Source organism: Osmia lignaria, chromosome 5 (genome assembly GCF_051020975.1).
Source record: "Osmia lignaria lignaria isolate PbOS001 chromosome 5, iyOsmLign1, whole genome shotgun sequence".
In the NCBI taxonomy this organism is placed as follows: Eukaryota; Metazoa; Arthropoda; class Insecta; order Hymenoptera; family Megachilidae; genus Osmia; species Osmia lignaria.
In genome coordinates, this window is record NC_135036.1 from 11,924,646 (window position 1) to 11,948,292 (window position 23,647).

At 41.2% G+C, this 23,647-nt stretch overlaps 1 protein-coding gene and 1 long non-coding RNA gene across 14 annotated transcripts in view; one reads left to right on the top strand and one right to left on the bottom strand.

Moving 5' to 3' along the window:
* LOC117604847 (uncharacterized) overlaps positions 1–6,838 on the top strand; it is a 218,149-nt gene extending 211,311 nt beyond the window's left edge. For all 10 annotated transcript variants that reach the window (XM_076688276.1, XM_076688277.1, XM_034325359.2 and 7 more), the window contains 4 exons: positions 1,322–1,713; positions 1,838–4,960; positions 5,038–5,372; positions 5,484–6,838. In XM_076688276.1, the coding sequence (XP_076544391.1) occupies positions 1,407–1,713; positions 1,838–4,960; positions 5,038–5,372; positions 5,484–6,092 (4,374 nt within the window). In that variant the 5' untranslated portion in view covers positions 1,322–1,406 and the 3' untranslated portion in view covers positions 6,093–6,838. The remainder of the gene's footprint in view (positions 1–1,321; positions 1,714–1,837; positions 4,961–5,037; positions 5,373–5,483) is intronic.
* The window catches only part of LOC143305305 (uncharacterized), a 158,166-nt gene that overhangs the window by 126,760 nt on the left and 7,759 nt on the right, over positions 1–23,647 (bottom strand). For all 4 annotated transcript variants that reach the window (XR_013062176.1, XR_013062175.1, XR_013062173.1 and 1 more), the window contains exon 2: positions 21,237–21,363. This is a non-coding gene — a long non-coding RNA (uncharacterized LOC143305305). The remainder of the gene's footprint in view (positions 1–21,236; positions 21,364–23,647) is intronic.

Here is a 23,647-nt window from a genome sequence, read left to right on the forward strand (position 1 = left end):
AGTTAAACAACTGCAAAAACTGTAACCGTATCTAATCGTAAATTTCGAATAACGTTTCAAGCATTACAGGTGTAAGGGTAGATATACATAAATAAACTGGGCTGCAGTAGGTACATACGCGTAATTAGGCTTTGGTCGCACGCAACCACGAGTGATTAAAAACTTGCATTACGCGTGTGCATTAATTAGAAAGCTAGAACCTCTATGGGACATAGCGGCAGAGAAAATATTGATTTTTCTCTTTCATAGCCGTCTATGACCTACTCACTAACCTAAACCTAACCTTTTTGCTACACTCAATCCCTAACAAACTTGCCTCCTGTGATTCTATCTACTGTATAGGTATAAAAACGTGTAGTAATCGTGCTTTAATTTTCAAAGAAATCACATTTGCCCATAAAAGAAAGAAAGAAAGAAAGAAAGAAAAGACTTTCTATCTGGTTGATATTTGAACAAACGTTACACGTGGTCGTTTTCGTTTTCGTTCTCGTTCTCGTTCTTTTTGATTTTTTGCGAACCGATACGATGTCCTGAAACCCTGTCCTCGAACCGATCCGACCATATTTTCTCGAGCGTGGGGCGATGCGATCGTGTGTGTGACAGGATCCAAGCCTCCAAGATTTACCATGGACGTTAAATTACGACCGGATCATCTTGGGGATCATGATCTTTTGTAACGGGATAAAGCAACGAAAAGCGTGAAAATTCGCGTTTGATATACAAAAATGTCATTTTTAAGAGAAATATTGACGATATTGACCATCTTGACTTCACCACTTTCTTTAAATCCCTATATAAAGATTTCAATGTTTCATCGGATATCTATGCGATAACTTTATACTATTTCAACTGGTAAATAGTCGAGTTATAGCCGCTGGAATCAAGTACAATCCGACTCTATTTGCCTAACGATAGCCATTGTACCTGCATTGGCAATGTACGCCTGCGTTAGGGAACGGTCTTGTTCTACTTTCCGTGTCAAGTACTTACAGTCTCGTCACTATTTGTCGATTCAAGAGCCATATGATTCTACTTGCTCAAGTATCCACCCTTCACCGTGTATTTACCCGCCTAATAACAAATCTATTCTACCCACCATGGGTCTAGTTCGTTTTGTACACCCATTTATCGTCTTAACGAAGGCCAGTGCTTAACGAATCTTTTACCTTCTTTACAATTGAATTGTATCAGGGAAATAACGGCAATTTATTTTGATCGACTTATCAGTCGATCAGTCGATTTTGGCCGCGGATTATCAAGAAAAAAACAAAGAATACCTACTATTCTAAAGAATTAATCTCGAGAAATGTTCTGTTTGCAGGGCGAAAGGCAGCGAGGGTCGTTTAAAGGAACGATGAGCGAATCGGGACGAGGAGCGAGGAACAAGAAATCGGCGCGATAATAATATGTGGACGACGTGGCCACGTACGAAGCGCAAGAGGCGGGAGGCGAGCTCGTCGTCGCGTGCCGGACACGATACTCGTGGAGGTAGCGGTGGAGGTGGTGAAGGTTTTCGTTTCATCTATTCGGTGGTATTGGCGGCCTGTATGGCAGCACAAGAGGCGAGAAGCGCGAAATGTCCACCGCCAGACACGATACCCGGTTGTCCTTGCTATAATTTCGAGGACGGTCTGTTCTTGGAGTGCGCCGGTGTCACCGAGGAGTCCCTAAGGAGCGCTTTGTCGGGTGTAATACACGCAGCTGAAGGAGAAGGTAGCGAATACATTATGTTATGGTATAAATTTCTATCCTTCCTCGATAGAGAGCCGAATTGAATAATTTTCAGATAAATCACTGGTGTAAATCTAATGGGAACGCGTAATCGTAATTGTTTCAGGAGCGATAGTTCAATCGTTAAGCGTTTACGAGTTAGACAGAAAGGTGGAGGAGCTTCGATCGGCTGCTTTTCCAACTGGCTCTCAGATCAGACACCTACAGATATCGCACTCGGCGATTCGCGAGATAAGCGAGGATGCGTTCAAACGAGTGGGAAAAAGTCTGGAATCGTTGGCCCTGGTTTCAGGCCGACTGCCTCACGTGCCGCAAAAGGCCATGTCCAGCTTGAATTCTTTAAAGGCTCTCGACTTGGAGGCGAACCTGGTGCACGAGCTTCTTAGCTACAGTTTCTACGGTCTTTCTTTGATCAAACTAAACCTGAAAGGGAATCAGATAACAAAAATCTCCGAGTACGCGTTTGCCGGCCTAGAAGACACGCTGACCGACTTGGATCTGGCTGAGAATAAAATCCGCCTATTCCCTATGACGTCCCTCCGCAGACTGGAACATCTGACTTCTTTGAGACTCGCCTGGAACGAGGTATCCGAGCTTCCCGAAGACGGCTATTCCAGGCTAGACGCGTTAAACTTTCTCGACCTAAGTAGCAACAACTTTAAAAAGATACCGCTCAACTGTTTCCGTTGTTGCCCGTCCCTCAAGACCCTATCCCTCTACTACAACGCCGTCGAGTTTGTCGATAAGGACGCGTTCATATCGTTAATCGATCTCGAGTCGATCGATCTTAGCCACAACAAGATCGTCTCTCTGGACGTGTCAACGTTCAGAGCGAATCAGAGGCTGAGATCGATCGATCTGAGCCACAATCACATTCATTATATACGCGGAGTGTTCTCGAAACTGCCAGAGTTGAAAGAGTTGTTCCTCGCGGAGAACAACATTCTGGAGATACCAGCAGAAACGTTTGCCGGTAGTTCGAGCTTATCGGTGGTGTATCTTCAACAAAACGCGATCAGGAGGATCGACGCGCGAGGTCTAGCTACCCTGAATCAGCTGGCACAGCTGCATCTCACCGGTAACTATATCGAGAAAGTACCGCGGGATTTTCTCGAGCACTGCGAAAACCTTTCGACTCTATCGCTGGACGGAAACAACATCCGGGAACTGGAGGTGGGCACATTCGCGAAAGCAAAGTCGCTGAGGGAGCTACGGCTGCAGGACAATCAGATAACCGAAGTGAAACGGGGCGTGTTCGCGCCTTTACCCTCGTTGCTGGAATTGCATCTGCAGAATAACGCGATCACGGACATGGAAACTGGCGCTTTGAGATCCCTGCACAGCCTGCAACACGTGAACCTTCAGGGTAATCTGCTCGCGGTACTGGGCGACGTGTTTCAGGTGTCGAACGAGATAGGACAAAACGGAAACACCGCCGCCGCCGCCGCCGCCGCCGCCGCCGCCGCCGGTAGCTCGCTGGTTTCTATTCAACTGGACAATAACGGTCTTGGTGTGTTGCACAACGACTCGTTGAGAGGGCAAGCCTCGGTCAGAATCATGTGGCTTGGACACAACAGATTAACCCGTCTTCAGGCACCCCTCTTCAGGGACCTGTTACTCGTCGAACGATTGTATCTGACCAACAACTCGATCTCGCGAATCGAGGACACTGCCTTTCAACCGATGCAGGCGCTCAAGTTTCTCGAGCTGAGCATGAATCGACTGAGCCACGTGACCGTCAGAACGTTCTCAGAGTTGCACGAACTCGAGGAACTTTACCTACAGGACAACGGTTTACGTCGTTTGGATCCGTACGCTTTAACCGCTCTGAAACGGCTACGAGTACTCGATCTGGCGAATAATCATTTGAACGTGTTGCACGACAAGATCTTTCAGGAAGGCTTGCCCATCAGGACGCTCAATTTGAAGAATTGCACCGTCAGCGTGATCGAGAATGGAGCGTTCAGGGGTTTGAACAACCTTTACGAATTGAATTTGGAGCACAATCATTTGATCGCAAGAGCGTTGGATCGTTTGGACATACCAGGCTTGAGAGTTCTCAGAATATCGTACAATAATTTTAGCCAAATCGTTGCCACTTCCTTGGACGGGCTGCCGTCTCTTCAGCATCTCGCTATGGACTCGTCTCAGCTTTATAGAATGCCACCGGAAATATTTTCCAAGAACAAGAATCTGGCTAAACTTTTGCTGAGCAACAATCTTCTTCGACTGTTGCCGAGCGTTCTGTTCCTCGGATTGGAATCGTTGAAAGAAGTGAAACTGGACGGCAACAGGTTTCAAGAGATCCCTTACGAGGTGTTTGCCAATGCCACCACCGTTGAATTCTTGTCGTTGGCTAACAATGTAATCCTAAACGTGGACATGTCACGGTTAAACGGATTGGCCAGCCTGCGGGAACTCGATCTACGCGGTAATTACATCATGACCCTTTCCGGTTTCGCCGGTGTGAACCTGTCCCGTCTGATATCCGTCGACCTCAGTCACAATCACCTAACTGCTCTACCGGCTAACTTCTTCGCTCGCTCCAACTTGCTTCGAAAGGTCGAACTGGCTGGCAACAAATTTCATCACATACCGTCGGCCCTCTCCGTTCAGAATGTTCCCAATCTGGCCTGGCTAAACATGACCGGCAATCCTCTGATCAGAATACACGAGATTAGCTCGAAGCCAAAGTATCCAGCTCTTCAAGAGATACACATATCCGCAACGAATCTGACGATCGTCGCCAGCGACGATTTCGAGGCATTTCCAGCAGTGATGCACCTCTTTATGGGCAACAATGTCATCTCGCGAATATCTCCGAGCGCGTTCCGAAGTTTACTCGAATTGTTGACCCTCGATCTGAGCATGAACGAGCTGGTGCTGTTGCCGCAAGAGAGATTAAAGGGACTCGAGCATCTCAGACTGCTTAATCTGACGCACAATCGTTTAAAAGAACTCGAGGATTTCCCTCCGGATTTAAAGGCGTTGCAAATACTCGATCTGTCGTACAATCAGATCATCAAAGTGGATAAAAACACGTTTCAACATCTTGAAAATTTGGCCGAACTTCATCTCTATGGTAACTGGATTTCCTCCATCTCATCCGACGCCTTCAAGCCGTTGAAGAAATTGAGAATCCTTGATTTAAGTAGAAATTATTTAGCGAATCTACCGTTGAACGCTTTCCGACCGTTGGAGACGCAGATACGGAGTCTTCGTGCCGAAGGTATGTTTTCCTTCCACGATAATTATTAATTGCGTTGCGTTGCGTTGCTGGGAAAATATTAATCATTTTGTATACAGAAAATCCACTACACTGCGACTGTGAGTCTCAAGAGCTTTGGGAATGGCTGCGGGATCATCAGAAGCTGGTGGGTGGTGGGATGGGTCGAAATCGAGGTGGATTACGGATGAACGACATGGACAGCGGATTACTGAGGTGCCAACAGCCCCCAGAGTTACGAGGGTTGGTGTTCCTCGACCTGGATCCGCACGCTTTCTGTTCCGCGCCGCTCGTTCTGAAACTAGCGATCCAGGACATTCAACCGTTCTCTGTTCTGGTATCCTGGCAAAGCAGAAATCACTCGGGTATCCGTGGTTATCAGGTGGCTTATCGCGCCGTAGAAAACATCGACGAGGTAACGTAAAACTGTCTCGATCCTCTCAATCGGTTAGACGATACTCGATCCTTTGCTTGTCTACGCAAGCTATCCGCTGAAAATCAAATATTTTTTTCTTTCAAACAAAAGTTCCAGATTCGAGCGAAGGTCCTCCAACCTAGTTCGCGTTCCACGAAACTGTCGAACCTGTCTCCGAACACTCGGTACCTGATCTGCGTATTTGGAGTAGGCAACTGGTTGATGAATCAACGTCTAGACGACGACTACGACGCGATGGATCAATTTAATTTCTCGAATCACGAAACGTTCGAACCATCGTCGGATATTCAAATGATCGACTCTTCGACGAGTCGCTGTACCGAGGTTAAAACGCTGGAGGCACCGGATGCTGTGATCAGCAGCGATGGTTCTTCGATGGATGATGTCGGCAGCGTGAGCAACTTCCTGACCAGACGTTTGGGTCTTATAGTCGGTTGTTGCATGGGATTCGTCGTGTTTCTGCTACTAGTATCCGTCCTCGGTTACCTCAAGGTGAAGAAACAAAGGGAAACCGTGAAAAGGGAGCAACCTATTCCCCCGGAGTACATATCGTACAGACACTTCAGCATACAGAGCGGAGAAGCCGGTCACGCTGCCAGACAAGCCAGCCAAGCCAGCCAAGCCAGCCAAGCCAGCCAAGAGGGTCAACATTCGAATAACTTTATCAACAACGTGGCCACCGCTAACCTGAATGTATGAGACAAGTCAAAAAACTCCCGATTCGTGGAGGTTTCGAACGTTTGAGCAGATCGCGTCGACGACCCTACGCTCTCTCGTCAAACGCGAAACAATCCTGACTCGCGGTAGTTTTTTTTCTTGCAACTCTCCTTGTCGGTGAAAGATCGAGTCGAAAGATTGGAAACTATCGATTCTGCATCTAATAGAAACCAACAAGTTTCAAACAATTTCACGCGCGTGTCAGTGCATAGACAAATGGACCGTCTAGTTAACCGAGCATTTTATACATACGTGATTTTCTACGAATCTTAACTTTACTCGATGTAGCTTTAGCCGCGGCAAACCGTGTGTGCGTGTGCAAAGTGAATCAATCTTTGAAAGATGAACCGGCAACTCGATTTACGTGACACGTCGGGTTCGTTGAACAATTTCACGCTTGCTGAAATCTAAATGGCTCGGCAAAACCGATTTCCCTCTGAAACAGAGACAATGCAACGCGGCGTTGTTTCGAGCATTTCGAGCTTCTTGAATTTCCGATCGCAACGGGGTTCTCTTTGCTTGGACGATGACGAATCGAGCCCCGTCAGAACGATCGCGAACGTGTTTGTACATAAGTGGTTAGGAAGAAGAAGGATTTCAATCGTTCGACAAACATTCGACGACCTCTTCGTTTAGTAAACGTAGTTCAGTTAGGATCAGAAGCATTGATTCCGCTTGCTCTCTCGAGTGTAGAAACACTTTTGGCCGAAAAGTAAGAGAAGAGAAGAGAAGAAAGAAAAGAAAAGAAAAGAGAAAAAAGCAAACATTTCGTGTTCGGGCATCCGTTGATAGTTTATACATTGGCGATTCGTTGAAACGAACAATTCAGATATTTGTTGTACCATAGGTTAACCACAGATGTTATCGGAGATACCTACAAGGGAAATTTAGATCCCGCCATTGCATAAATGTCCAGCGAATTGCGGTTCGGCTGATAAAGAGAAAACCGATCTCGGTCGCCATACACCAGAATATAGTCGGTCGAATGAAATGTGTATCGTCGGCGTTCGATTGCATCGCGAAGAAAAACATCTCATCGTCAGTCAGTCAGATGTATATCGCGCACTGTCTACTGTAACATATACGTACGTACGTCACTGTAATAAAAGTGCAAATTCTTTTTTAATCGAAAATTTTCTCATCCACGGAAACTCTGTTCATCGAATCTCCTCCTCCTTCAATTAACTCTTAATTCATTTAACAATTAAATCAATTATTATCTTTCCAACCAACGAAAAGTCGATAAATTGTAAAAAAAATTGTGAACCACTAACAATACAAGGGTAATCGGAATCTTTAAAGCTATTTCGGCTTTCATCCCTCTACCCGCAATCCCGTTTCCGCTCAGCAGCACGTCTCAACGAAACGCTTCCCGTCTCCTTTATCGTATTTCCTTGTAATTAACCCCTCCTGGCCGCCCGTGCCGCTGTTTCCACGACAAAGAGAAGACTTTCTGCATATTTCATTGGTCGCTGCGCTGGCGCTTCTGAGCAGACCGAAAGACTGTCGGGTTCCGGTTTCCTTCTTCCGGAATCGTAAAGGCCAGTGACCGGTGACTCGACCAATTCAAGCCGAAATACAACACCGAAACGAATCTTTCTTTTCGATCGTTCAAATAAATTCAAACGAAGAAACTATTGAAATTTACAAAACAACAATATGACAGCTATCCTTTTGACACGATAACGAAGAGAGGAAGGAAAAGAGATGCGGTTTTACATTTACAGAAAACAGAAAATCATGACGAAAAAAGCGTGCAAAAACGTGTGCAAAAGTCGGGGCCAGTGTACACATTTTTCTCGGCTGATAGAGCTGTCCAAACGTCTCCCGTTTCGCTCTTTAATCTCGTTTGACGCGGGCTTCAGCGACCCGCCAACGTGTATGCTTCGTTCTAAATGGACGTCATTAATCGCGGTCACGTGAAAACGCGCCAATGCTTCCGGGGAAAAAAACGTTGCATGAAAAGTAACATTACAACAAGCAGAGAAATTTCCTTTCCTTCCTCAACAACGCATCAATTCTTTCATTTACAATTGCACGAATAAAAAACTTATCAATCGATGATAACACGAAATGAAGACGTTTCTTTTAATAAAAGAAACCTCTCCAGTTTAAATTGCAAACTTCTTTCGAATGCTATAGAAAATATAAAACGTTGGACATTTGGTATTCACAGGTTTCCTGGTTCTTTGCACAAATGCAACGATCCTCCCGGTGGTGAAATTAACGACGTTGTTGTAAATTCTTACGTAAAAGCGCGACAAGCAGAAGGCAGAAGGCAGAAGGCAGAAGGCAGAAGGCAGAAGGCAGAAGGCAGAAGGCAGAAAGCAAAAGGTAGACGACAGACGGTTTCGGATTGCGCCAAGAGGATGTGACGAGAAGAATCGTGGAACAACGTTGGAAGAAACCCTCTCGAGAGTCTCGGTGCTTCAGAAGCGTCGCGCGGAACGAAGAGCAGAGACGAGTAAAAACAGAACGTGTCTGTTACAAGACAAGACGTGGAAACGCGTGGAAGCACGAGCGGTTGCTTTCGACGCCCACTGAAATTGTTTAAAGCACTTTTAAACGTTTCAAAATACCTAGAAACCTTTTTCCTCGGACGAGAAACAAACGATTCTTCAACAAACGAATCGAGGGAAAACTTTCAAAGACAACGATTATTTATAAAAGTTTAAACAAACAATTTCAATTTTTTACTCTCTTTCGTATTGATTGTCATTTCGATAGCTAAGTTTCGTAAAATTTCTAACGTGTTTCATGAAACTAGCTTAATTACTTTGACCAAATGATTGAAGGATGAATAAGCCGGCTTTTCGTACCGCAAGCTGAATAGGAACGAACTGATAGAAGGAGTATCACAAACTCTTCGTATTTATCAATCAGCATCTAAAAGAAAAAAGTTTCGAATAAACTACAGCTTCTGAAGGTTCTTTGAAAAACAATTGTCAGGAAAGAAGGTCATAACATAGCAAGCAATAGCAATTGTCATAGGTAAAAGTAACGCTTTGAGTGCTAGCACGAATCGATATTTTTCCCCGTTGGTCCACATAATTCTCTTCTTCGCAATTTCGATTACGTCCGAGACTTTTTCAAACGAACGAAATTGAACTGCGCGCGTTTCAGCCAGAAAGCCCTGAGCCGAGATCACGTAACCAGCTAAAATCACGTAGTTCAATCGTTTATCATGATCATCGATCTGTTCCAATCGAAACCATCTCCACTTCACCATCCTAAACTTTCTGCTCAAATATTCTACCTAGTTTCCAGCTCACTTCCAAGTAATTTTCTACAATCTACCATCAAAATTCACTTCCTCTGATGAAAATACTATTTAAACAAAACTAAATTAAATTAACTAATGTAACATTTCAATTCCAACTATTCGAGAAATTTAAGTAAAGTCCGTGTATCAAAGAAATTAAACATGAAATTAACCGTCTTCAGGTTGCCCCACATTAGTTAACCGTTAGAATTCTAACAATCTTCCTTCTACATCCCCACTTTTACTACCGTTAATTAAGTTATTAGTTTGACTTTCTGATTCTGAATTTCGTACCGATTTCCAAAGTTTTAGATCATGGAATTTGATCGATAGCCCACCATTACGATCAACGCCAACACGTATGTATGTACATAGATACATAGATACATAGATACATAGATACATAGATACATAGATACATAGATACGGTGTGGGACACAGAAAGAGACAAACCTAAACCCCGGCGGAAATCAGGTCCGGATAGATATAGATGTTGTTTCGATTGCAGCACATGCTTTGCCGCGATTAAGTCCCAGCTACGGAATTACCCTTCCATCGTAAGACGGATTTGTGCTTGCTACTGGTTGAAATGCTGCTGGTGTTACACGTGCAATTCGTAGTCGACGCGTTTCGAAACGACCATGTTCTGCGGATCGGGAATCGGCTGTTCCATCCTCGATACCGAACAGACGGGATATTCAGGCTATCCGAAACAACTGGGTTGGTTCTTGATACGCTTCTACCATATAATTCCCAAATATAATTGAAATAGAGACCCAAGGCAAGATGGGCATAGCCTTCTTTATGAAATTTCACTGTCAAATACTGCATTAACAATTTAACCATCGTCATAAAGAAACCAATAAAGAAATCAACTTTCTGCAGCGCAGTAAGGGCAATTTTGCTTTGTAAACGGAAAGAAATTAACAAGTTTTACCGTCTGCGAGAAACTAATTCCGGCAAGTTAAATAAAGTTCAAGTACGATTAAACTCCGTCGAGTACTCAAAACAAATTTCGTAGATTTTCAAGAAATTTTTTCTTGATCAACATCATTAAATTTACAGATGGAAGTAACAAGAAATTAACAAATGAAGGAGTTGAAGCAACTGCAACATATCGCGTCGAAACAAATTGCTTTGTTTCTATATTTCAAACAAACATTTTCAATAAATCACGAGTAGAAATTTCTATAGCTATTCATGATGCAGAAACAATCAGAAATACAATAGGTTAGCGATACGACACGGTTTCTGTATTACATTTAGCGGTTACCGATCTTATAACTAGAACAGTGAAGGGGTTTAATATCGATCCCAATAACAGATATGCCGAAAACCGCAAGAAGCCCACCATAACATTGTCGAAACAAGTGCCCCTTTCAAATTGCAAATTTTCAAACTGTTACGAAACTGTTACGAAACTGTTACGAAACTGTTACGAAACTGTTAATTTCCTAATCCAACATTTCAACGTCTATAATGTCTACATATAATTAACAGCATAATAATAACAACTGGCGAAAATAATGATTTTCGTTGCCTCCTTTTCAATTGATTGCATTTTTACCGAAACAATCCGACGTTAAAGGGTTTTATTTCGTTTAATTTCCTCCTGGGAACAATATCTTCGGCGACGCGACTCGCATAATATAATCAGCGCATCGGTGCTGCACGCTACGTAATGGCCAACTAAATATTATCCCCCCTGGCAGGCGAAACGTTTCAACGTTTCAATAGTTTTTAATATAACATAGTTTAGCTTTGTATTTGCAGCTACGGAAAATTGCCGTGCTTCTTTCCTTCCTTTTCTTTCTTTACTTTTTAATTTTCGTCCAACCATCGCATCGCCAGAAAACGAGTAACGTGCATTATTCGTATTATTCTGCAGTCCAGTGATGCGACATTTATGGGAAGATTAAAAAACAGGTTGTTATCTGTGCCGAGAATATAAACGCGTCGCATCATTCGGAAATTATAGTAGCAACGATGGAATCGAATTAATGCAAATATTCTATTTCTCTCGGGGAAATTGATGTGCATCGTTCGAGCGATTTTCAGACTGCAAATGAAACATGATTCAACGTCTATCAACAGAACGTATGTATGTGCACGTTTTCACATGACATCAGGCAAATGCCTTTTACGATATTAAACTCTATATTTCTAACAGAAAAATAATTGCAGTTTTTAGTAAAAACGAACAATTACAATTTACGCGAAAGAACAGTTTCATTGATTTAATATGTTTTACAACATAAACATGAAAATTTATCAGGTTGGTTGGTTTAGTGACAATTGAATTATTTGTGTACCAACCTAATACCTGATGGCTGATGGCTGATACCTGAATTGTTGAGGCATTTAAGAGAAACTAAGAGAAATCATCGTAGATATTTTGCCCGATTATTTTAGCCTCAATTTCCCAAGAGATAGAGCGATGAATCTAATCGAATTCCGAATAGTTAACGCCACGCTGGCCGCAAACGACGCGACGCGACGAACAGCATCGATCGTGAACGCAACGCTCCAAACGCGTTGCGTCGCGTCGCGTCGCGTCGATACCTTGCTGTTCACCGGTTTCGCAGCCAGACTAGCCAAAGTTTTCGCGAATTTCGCGATCTATCGCTCCACCGATTCGAGCCAACGATTTACAAACAGAAGTAAAAGGTTCCGCCACGTAGAACTTGTAAAATCGATTAACGCCGCTTGCCAGTACCGTGCCGTGCCGTTGGGGAAAGCGATTTCGAAGGAGATCGGCACTACGACGAAGATCGATTCGATGCCAGTCGAAAGAATGAAAAGTAAAAAAACGAGAGGACCAGACGAGCGGAATTGCAATCCGATCGACTTATTTTCAGCTCGCGTTCCCTCCTGGCTGTTGAAATTCTAAAAAGCTCTCCGAGCTCGGCGGTTTTTCCCGTATTTACAGAGAAACTTTTCTTCCCGAACGTTTGTTGCGTTGCAATTCGTGGCGAAAAGATCTTTAAAGCGTCGAAATATTGAAAGGAGTTTTGCTAATCGGTTTAATTTTTGTCGATTGATCTATCGATCCGGAAACCGATCAATTTCGCGACGTGCAACAATCCTACTTCCGGTCAACTAGCTACTCGAGCAAACAATTGCGGCCTCCTGAAAGCGACTTTTCATCGAGTAAAGTCGCCGCAGCAGCTCTTACGAGTTCTTCTATTACCTATCGAATTGTGATAAAGTGTATCTTAAAAAATTGTTGAAAAATTATTTCTTCTACAATTTCCTAATTTATCCTCGGTCCCGATATACGATAAAAATGAATAAAATTTTATTCCTACACGATTGTAGGAAGACTCGCATAAAACATCGAGATTGAGAAAACTCTGTTGACGATCGTTTGACAGGTAGCAGTGAAACGCAAGCTGAATCCGTTAGCTGAGACGAGTAATTGGGTGTTGTGCATGAAACAGCAGGAGAATAATTAATCGTGACGTTCAGCTCGAGTGGTTCGTGGAGTGAAACGGAAATTTATTGCGCTCCTTTAAGGGCGTGGAACGATTAAGGATGAAAAATAATAAAAATGAATCGGTGAGAGAGTCGCGAAAGCGCGTGGAACACGTTTGTCGCATAAATTAGCCGATCTCTAATTAAGTAGAACAGAAGCACTCGTTATGGGCGCGGCTGAAATTTTTCTCTCGCTTGCAGGGTCACGACAAAATTATTCGCGCGTGTTCGTCACGCATTGAAAATTCGGCCAAATTAACGATTACGATGAAACCTCTGCTATCCATTGTACGAACAGTTATAGAGCGTATTTCAAAACGCAAGATAGTTGTTTTATTTTTTTGCGTATCCTCGAAACTTAAAAATTTAACTTTTCTAAACTTTTTCTAAATCGATAGCTCCCAACTATTTAAGAATAAAACACTGACCGAAAACATTTCCGATACACGATTGAGAAAACTCTGATATTCCACCATTCCCGAAAGCAAAGCCGGAAATTAAAAAATCTCAATCTACCAGAAGTACCATCGATGTGTCTTTTTACCGTTCTTACGCCATTAGAAATGGAGATAGGAATGAGCAATTTTCGCAAACACCGACACCGGTCCCGTATCTCATTTTACATACATGGCAGTCAACGACCGACCTAATTTCGCGATAATGCAACCCCACAAAAAGAGACAGACACCAAATAAACGGCGAAAGAGAAGCATATATGTATGTAGCAAAAGTAAGGTAGGAGGGGTATGTTGAAAGGAGGAAGGACTGGTACGGGGGTGGTTTTACGGGAGCGTGCGAGCTGCAATTCATGCGGCGCAGGAACTGATATTTCGCGGAAAATGAATCACTCTTATACAAACGAAACGGACACACGGCGGTAACGGGGACACAATAGTCAGACAATGGAGAAAACGTAGCATTCGGTTGGCGGTGGCTGCGGCTGCGGCTGCGGCTCCGGCTCCGGTTCGTACGAAAGGGATCGTAACCAGGAAGATACGCGACAACCCATGGATTCCGTGGCTTGGAAAGGATGAAGCTAACGTTCTCTAGGTAATATGTACATATATAGCCGGCAACGAACGATGCGCGACGGGACAAACTGTGTCCTAGCTGAGGAAACAACATTCAAATTAAATTGCCAACGTCCATTAGAGAAGAGCCTCTCATACGTTGTACATCTACCACCTACACTGTAAACTGCCCTTACCACTGTCTTATTAATTAGCCTATGATGTACGGTTGATGTACGGACTGTTTGAAATATTGACAGATACATAACATACGTATGTAGAGAGTGTTGAGGAACGTGTTCGCGATGGTATGTAATCCTTGAGCTTTGAAATAGATTGAGCTTCGAACCTTTACCTATACAATGTATAGAAACCAAGAAATATTCCAACATGCTTCGCGTTTGTTTACATATCTGAAAATCCTCGCAAGATATCTTTGAAAAATATGCCATACGTTTTACATACATGTTCGACGGTATTTTATTGTAAGCTAAGAAACGACAGCATTCTCAACTAAACTTTCATCGAGCGTTTCCTTGAAATATTACATATATTTATATTGTATAATACATAGGGAATAGGGCAGATGTTTGAATGGTGCGTTGAAACGCACAACCGCTCGATCCCGTTTACCTTGGCATGCGATATTACAAACTGTTTTACGAGCCTGCCTTTCTGTCTGTCGGTTTCCCGCTGTTGATGCCCGCGCGACCTAAAGTAGAAACATTTCTTTCGACGACCCTCAAAATCTGAACCCTCTGAAACCTCCGGCCCGTTCGGTCACCCTCACAATTTACATATGTATAAGTACACGATCTTACATATGATGAAAATACAATTCACATTTCTTTTTCCTAACACTCACTGATTGGAAGTCGTATAAAATTGTATATAAACCAACTCTATAATAAAAATTAGCATCGATAGCATCAACTACTCGTTAACACGAGTATCATTATCAAAATTTGAAATATGCTGATATCTCTGTTATCGATCTAATCCATTAACGATAAGTAATATCTATTGATACTTTTGGCTCAGATTATCAGGTGTTTATAATATTTATCCCTATTTAGTTTTTCATCCATCCTACCTATATAAAATTATAGTTAGCATGGTATAAACGTAAAAGTTACATCATCGATTACGTATTTCCGACGATCTTTAAACGATTTCGTAACAATCCATCTTTCCTACAGTTCAATCTATCGTCAGTTCTCATCGCACTATATTCTCGTTACTCGTTACACATTCACAATTCTATTATCGTCCATGGTGGCTCGTTTCGTAAGAATCCCCTTAAAAGTTTCCATAAAAGTTCTTTCATCAAAGGAAAATAGCATGGAAAGTTACAACAGTGACTTACGTACGTTAGTTAAAAAATGCTACTCTATATCTTTTGCTCACTTGAAAAGCGTGCACACGATCATCAATATTACTATATATATATGTATACAATACGTGCTTATGTACGTGTCTATAAGTTTCATAAACATTCCACGATATATAAAAATTTCATTGGCGCATCTCGTTGGAGAAGTTGGCAAGCATCGCAATGAAATGTGAAAGCACGTTAGGGTACGTAAATACATATGTACATAGAAACAACAAAGACGCACGAGAAAACAAGGATCGGTGAGAGGATAGCAAGCTCTTTTACCACGATAATATGTATACGAAAGCAAACACCTAGGCCAAAACTTGTTACCATCGAACAAACTAACTTTTACCGCAATAGAAACTTGCCTTGTCCTCCGCCGCGCCGAAAACCATTACGACATTATTTATTGTTTTAGTGCTATATCGATATTTCCTCGCAAAATAACGACGAAATATATGCTAAATACTAAATACGCTAACCATACGTTTTGCGAAAAGAACAAGCGAGCAGATTTCTCTTCAAAGGAAGAGAGTTTGTCAAATTAATCCCCTTGAACACGGCTATTTATTTACTTTTTTCTTTCGTTGAAAATGAAAATGAAAATGAAAAAATCATACAGGAATCCATTTAGATTATCCTAAAACATGAGCGTTCACTCGAAATAATTCCTTGTCTTTCTGCCTCGAAGCGTTTAATCTCTTGAAACACGTAAGAAAGGATAAGCGCGATGTTACCTTACTAGACACGTACACTGGACAGTTTATTAAGAGGTTTTACTCTTTAATAAGTACACAACGGAAGAAACTTGAAAAAAAAAATACAATTTTCCTGTGCCACATTCGCTCGATTTACCTTTTTCTAGAAACGTTCTTTTTTTTCCCCTCACTGTGACTGAAAATCCCTTTTCCAGTTTTTAAAAAGAAAAGAGTAAAGCAGAAATTGAGTGTAAAGCAATGGTACGAGTTTAAGAAGGGTTTGCAACGATCAGAAAACTTTTGGAATAAATTGAACCCCTACCAATCTTGTTGGGCAAAACGAAAAGTGTGAACGTTAGCAGGAATTTAAAATCTCCATAATTGAAATGCAACACGAATCGCCAATTAAATGAAAATACTGATAAGATTCTGGAGAAAAATCATGCGATATTTTCCAACTTTCACGAGTTTTGAACTCGTAGGGACGTTCTATGAAAAAGGATTTGTGAACAAGTTGGAAAAAAAATCGTTCAGTAGCTTCCCGTCCGAGCCTCCTCGGTACGTTCGGTACACGATCAAATTTTCTTCAGGCAAAGAAGAAATAAAATGGAAAGTCGCAAGGAAAGTAGAGGAAACGCATTGTTCCGGTGTCTATTCTTTTCTCAAGTATCGTTCTTTAAAGACAGTATCTCCTCGTTAAAACGAAGACAGAAATTAGAACGGTCGTCCGCGTCGCGTCGCGTCGCGTCGCGTCGCGTCGCGTCGCAGAGATGTACACTTTCAAAAGAATGAATTGAATGTCGAACATCAATTTGTTACTGTTCGATTTGAAGGAAATTTTCTTTTGCACTTCACTTTTAATCGTACGATAGAATATAAACGTAATAATAGATAGTGATTGTCTTGAAAATTTTAGAAAAATAGGATATCGTAAAGATAATGAAACGCTCTGAAACACTCAGGTTGGAGTCAAAGTTCTTTTTATCTGGTGAAGCCACTGATAATCGACGATGATTAATCGCCGTGGTGTTCCGTCGACGTCCAACCATATTATGAACAACGTAACACCCCTGACGCGGCGCGGCGCGACGGCCGCTTCATACAGAATTCCATTAAACCCTATCAAAGTGTCTCATTATACATCAGTCCCGCAGTATTCCACCCGTCTGTAATCGGTCTAACAACATCACGATAAAACAATATCACCGCGGTCTACCCTATACATATACAATATGTAATATGTATAATGTACTGTACAATAGAATACAACGCGACTATAACGAAATCACAAAACAATCACTTACTATAATACTATCACGCACTAGCACATTTCCAAATGGTGTGCAACTGTAACGACGATCAATAACGATCCTCGTAAACCTTTCAAAGTTTATTCGAACTGAATTGTTCGAGCAAATTCGTATAAAATGAAATTAATTTCGATATCTTCGAGAAAGAATAGGACATAGGACACATAGTATATAAGAGGTGGATGAAAAGCAATCTTTCAAAGAGGGTGGAGAAAGTAAAAGGAAAGTGAGCAGCGTGAAAGACAACACTCGACAAGGCAGCCGTCTAGAGCGATTTTTCAGCGTGTAATTACACGAACGTCTTCGAACGAGGAAGTCTGAAGCTCGTAAGAGCTGGCGCTAAGAGACGCGACGAAAATCCTCCTGTTGACGAATACACAGACCGACGCTACGCGACGCGACGCGACGGACCGTAACGGTGACAAACATTCGAGAGGAAGGTGGTACGAACCCCGGTCGACAGCTGAACTTGTCGAGGTCGAGAGAGTTCAGGTCAATGGGTTGATTATCTCTAATGTAATTACATCCCTCGAGTATCGTAACAACGCTAACCTGCACTGTGGTGAGCACATGGTTCGTCAACCATTTTCACATGATGCTATCTTCTTAGATATTATTGTTATGTAAAGGCAAAGGGAATCGAAATTTCATTTTCCATGCGATTATACGATACGTACGATTCTATCGCGTATCCAGGACCCGTGGTGGCATCGGTGGCAACGTAACGAGTACTTGGCGTCTACTACACCCCCGGTCAATTCGTATACATACCTGAATCTCTTCGTTGTACCGATACTTAGGAAAATGAATCGTCAAACCCTAAAACCGTCCAACCGATCTCGATCGAGATAACATTATATGTATACATATATCACTGACATTGTTAATTCTATAAATCTTATAAATCTCGTTACGAAAGGTTTCAGGATGTTAAAACGGTTAATTAAAAATTAACAAGTTCGTTCTAGAGGTTGGTTCTGACGTCGTTGGCGGTGACGGGAGAAAAGACGAGAGTGTTGGAGGATGGTGGTTGGTAGTGCTCAATTGAAACCGCGTCTCCACGGAAACCCTGCCACCGTGTCCCGAAAGCACGTTAATATAAACGCTAATTTACACTTGAAACGTTGTTTACCAAAACCCACTAGCAACGTGTACGATGATATCCAGCTCCGATAGAAAAAGCCTCAAGTATCGACACTGTGCGATTGGTTACGTTTATGTTAATTCGTTACATTTCACACCATTTCAACATTTCTAATTAATTTGTTATACATGTTAAACGATTAAAAAAAGTTTTTTAACTGAACTGTAATAAAGTTTACAGAAATTTCTATAGTCTCCAAGGATTCCTCTTATTAATTACTTAAATTCTATATTCTAGCTGTCTATAGGTGCCCCGAATCCACAATAGTAAACAAATCGTCATAGTTTATCTAACAAACGTCTACAGTTAGCGTTGTATGCAAAGCAAGGAAGTTTCAACTGTTCGATCCGAAAATCCGAGCAAGCGTAAACAAAGCTTCCCTAATTATCAGGCAAGTTTAAACTACGAGAGCTGATGGCTCTCATTGTCAGAGCATAATGTTTAACGCACCAACAAGTATGCGTACCAAGGATTCGAGGAAGCGCACACCCAGCAACTTGGGATCCCTCCAAGAAACTCCACCGGGACCAGGACGACCCCAGGGCCGAAGAGGCGCCAGCTAAGCACACAGCATCATAGCATGTTAAGCAGTTTCCAAGGTTCCTTTCCTACATCCCTAAAGCGACCGCTCCGTGTAAAATTATTACGCATGCTATGGCCTGATATTTAACGCAAATTCAATGTTTCACGACAGGATGAATAAAATTTCATCCATTATCTCATTATCTGTAATTACAATTGAAAATCTTACAGAAGAAAGTTTGAACGTCAAGTTTTTGAACATCAAGTCTTTCGAAAATACCGGTGGAACCGGTTGCATTCCATTTTTCGATAAAATTTGTTTTGAAAAAATAATTTAAAAACAAAAAAAACATTCTTGAGAAATTCTTTTGTGGCACAATTTTTCACATCGCCGCGCCGGACCAAGAGAAATCGATTTTCTCTGACAAGGAAGTAGAAACATTTCTAGCTGTACGTGATCGGGGAACGATACGTCTAAGGTTCGAACCGAGAACCAAGACGAACACCAAACTGTGTCGACGTTCTCCCTTTATCGACATTATTGCCACGAAAAAAATGTTTTACGTTTACCGTACAAGGAAAATCCATTACGAAATGACTCTTACACGTACCCTTTCGAACAAACTCGAATCGTTCCGTATCGTTCATTGTTATACAAATCACGTATTAAAATTAAAAGAATTTCACAAGAAAGAATATCTATTAAAAAATTGAACAGAACGCATATATAATGCATTTTTCATGTTCTCCTTCCCTTTGTTAAATTTCCTATTTAACTCTCAAATGGTCAACCGGGTACCCATTCAATATGTAGATATTACATATATTCTATACACATATTATTTGTCGACTTTCGTGCTTAGAATTCCACGATCTTCCTATTTTCCGGTTTTGATGAGACTGATATCCAGGTTATTTTATGGGGACGAAAAAAAATTTGTTCGAGATCTCCACATAATACAGTGGGTCCTAACACGAGAAACGTTCGCTTCTTTACGATGAAACAATAAAACAACGTACGCGACGTAGTAGTCAGTCCCAAAAGCGCAAGATGTTGAAACAAGAAAGTGAGATTTCATTGCAGCGAAATAAACTGCATTGAAAATATGCAAAGTAGGTTTGTCCGTAGTACGGTAATCCCAGAATAATCGCTTTGTTTAATAATATCCGAAGGCAAGAAGGTAGTTATTGGCGATGTGTATATTTAAACGATCTAGCCGCCCAGCCGCTTCGAATCGAAACGCGAGATTGAAAATCATTAATTCATACCTTTGAAAATGAGTTTTGAGCGGTCCGTTGATAGATCTTTCGCGATGAAATGTTAATTATATTAACACGTTCACTGCCATGGCATAATGACACTTTTCATATGTGGCAATCATCCTCATGCAAATAGATTCCATGAATTTTCTTTCTTCCAGACTGGTAATAAAATTTCTGAATGTTCGTAAAGAATTGATTAACAAAGTACACAGCTGGGTGACTAATTGAAAATTGAAAAGAAACAAATAAACAGTGTCTCTGTGCGAGTGTACGTGCTTTTTACGTGAATTCGATTTACGAGTTTTCATTTTAACGCCAGGAATGATGAATGAATGGCATCCAATTTGTGAAAGAATGTTCGCTTTCATCACGATTTTGTGCGCGCTGTATTTACATACATACATACACCGGCGTAAAAGCAACGGGATTTTTAATTCGGTCTCTCTCTCTCTCTCTCTCTCTCTCTCTCTCGAATTTTCCATTAAAACTTTAACAATCACGTGCATCGATAAAAATCGACTCGTTAAAAAATTAACAACGATCGATTGTTCGATTAACGATAGAAGCTTAAGAGAATAAAAAAAAGAGGAGAAACAAAAGAAACTTCATACACGGTAACAAAAGATAAAAATGTTGCGGCATGCTTTGAATTTTTCATGCCCAATACGTTGTACCATTATTTTCTTTTCACCTCACAGTTGCTCGTTATTTATCGCTCTTAATAATTAAATTGAAACCTCTAGCGTTGACGCAAACGGTACTGTTCATTTCTACTGTGTGTGTGTGTGTAAATAATTGTTCACCAAACCACGTACATTTCATTGATTGAAACAAATCGGGTAGTCTGCAAATCGACAACGTGATTTTGTGATATGAAAAGCGTTCGTAAAAAAAAAACATGACGAAACAGAGGCAGCGCGAAGAGAATTCCAAATATCGGATAAAATATGTTCGCCAGTTATACGACAGTGAAAACAGTCGATTTTCCATTGCAATGTAGCAAGAATCGCAACAAGTTTGTTAATCCTCTTTTGTTCGAACAACTAAATGTTGGAAAAACTTTACCTGACCAAAATTCTGACTGGCTCCAGAGGTGTTCCAGTGGGACGTTTTTCTTTCGAAGGGTAGCTGCGCAAGGAGCACCACCTCCTGGCTTACCCCAGGGCGAATAACTCTCCACGATTTTCTGAAGCTGTAAAGAAAAAGAAAGAGAAACGTGATATATAAACCTAATTTTGCGGTTAACTTAAAATACTACACTCTTTAGAAAATAAACTATAACTGTAACGATGTCTTGTTTCTTTAAAAACAAACCCTAAAAAAACGAGTAACTGTATCTCACTTATGGTGATTAAATATTTACACTTCGATGACCCAAAACTATAAACGTATACCAGCATGCTTTGACTAAAATAAAATGGCAAATAATATTGCAATGTCACGATTTCTTCCGTCTGGCCTCGCGCGGATTTATTCTACTTTACTCTACTTTCAACGCGTCTCTATTGCTGTCCAACGACATTTTGAAAAAATAGCTAAAGATTCGAACAAGATTTTAAACTTTCACGTTTACTGGCTACCACTCGAGATCAATATTCTGCAAGCAGAAACTTTGCTAAGCAACAACTTCCCACGAAACGCGTTTTCAACTTTCTGCTAACAACGCGATAAAGGAAAAATAGAATCTCCGATGAATTTTTATGGAAATAACGTTGGAATAATTCGCCAAACTATTTTATTAGCTTGCTAACGAGGAGTTTTCATAAATGTATTCATGAAACGAGTACTGCCCCCTTTTTAAAAAGCTTCCTTCTATAATATCCTGGATCCTAGAAAATTATACATACGTACATGTATGTATACATATCATAGGAGAAAAAAAAACTACGATTTTTTTCAGTCTTTCAATTCAAACGAAAGGTTTTCATTAAAGCACAAGGATAATCCATTTCCTGAGAACAGTAATGAAACGAGTTCTTTTCGTTCTTTTCTTTCTTTTTTTTTCCACGTAAAAATTGCGCTGTTTAAGTCACAGTTTTAATAATTCACGTCGATTTATCATCGTAATCTGCTGGTAAATGCTTATTATTACACGCAACCGTGTTTCTTAGCGCAACATTCCTTTGTGGCAATGCTAATGTTCAACCGTTCTTAATCCGACCCTGCAATATGTAATTCGGATGCACTTTACGGCTCTGAATATTTTAATCTTTTATTATGCTGGCCACCGGTACACGTATGAATCTTTTACCAGAAATTCTTCTCTCCCTACCCTGATGGTAAAAAAAGAGAAACTCGACTTTGCGCTGATAATACCTGTTCCTGACGCTTCTGTATAAAATGGATATTTACAACGTTTTCGTCTGAAAAATGTACGATTTTATAAAATATACTCTGGTCCGTGAACTAAAATTAAAAAGCATAATGTTTTTATCAAAACATTTTCATTGTATATCAACAATTTGATGGGAGGAAGAAAATAGAAAATACTTATATTACCAGTTACATATGCGAGTTGGAATAATAAGGAACATGATTCGACAAATGAGAAACAATGAGAAACGTTTACGCTCGTCGTTAGCGAAATATTTCTTACGCCTAGAGGGGTAAACACATTAATGATCGACGAATCACTTTAGCATTCGCGCGGGCCCGTAAATTCCGATGAAGAAAATGAAATGCCGTGTCGGAAATACGACCAGACGTGCACACACGTTACTTTGTTGAAAATTTTCGGGCCTTTCAATATACATATGTACCTTCCGTTATAAATCATTTCCGTAACAGCGTACAGTGCACACTGTACCTACGTTTGCAATGTTTATCTAGGCTCAATCAAACCAACCATACCTCTTACGTTAGTCGGATAAATGTAAGATTGAAAGCACGAGAACGAAACAACGATATCGTAGGTTGTAGGAAATAAAAACCAAAGAGGGGCGCGGTCAACGAAGGACAGTGACGCAAATGGTGTACTCGTACAAGCTTCGAACCATTTACGACGCATACTTGACGCTGTTCTTGCTGCTTTTGACGTTGCAACTACTCCTTTTGTCGTCTCCGCAAGTCGGTTCCCTCTTGAACGGTTCCCTTTCTTCTCTCCTCCTCTTCTTCTTCTTCCGGTACGTACTTACTTGTCTCAGGAATTTCCTGCGCCATCCTGGTCCGAATAGACTTCCTCTTAATAAAAGGACGAACAACAAATCACGAGCATCGCGTTACAAGAAAATTTTTCACATTATGTATCTTCTACGCGTTAGGTACATAATATAATTATTATTTTAAACAAATCTCTGTACGGAAGCAGCTTGTATTCATTTCCACAATTCGCATACGAAACGATGATTATTCTCCAAACGTACGTTGGTATATTTGTATTCGAGCTGAATGAAAAAGTATTTCAACTTATTCTTCATATTGTGCCAGGAACATATGTACGTATGTCGAGTAATAACAACTCTCTAATTAACTCTTTG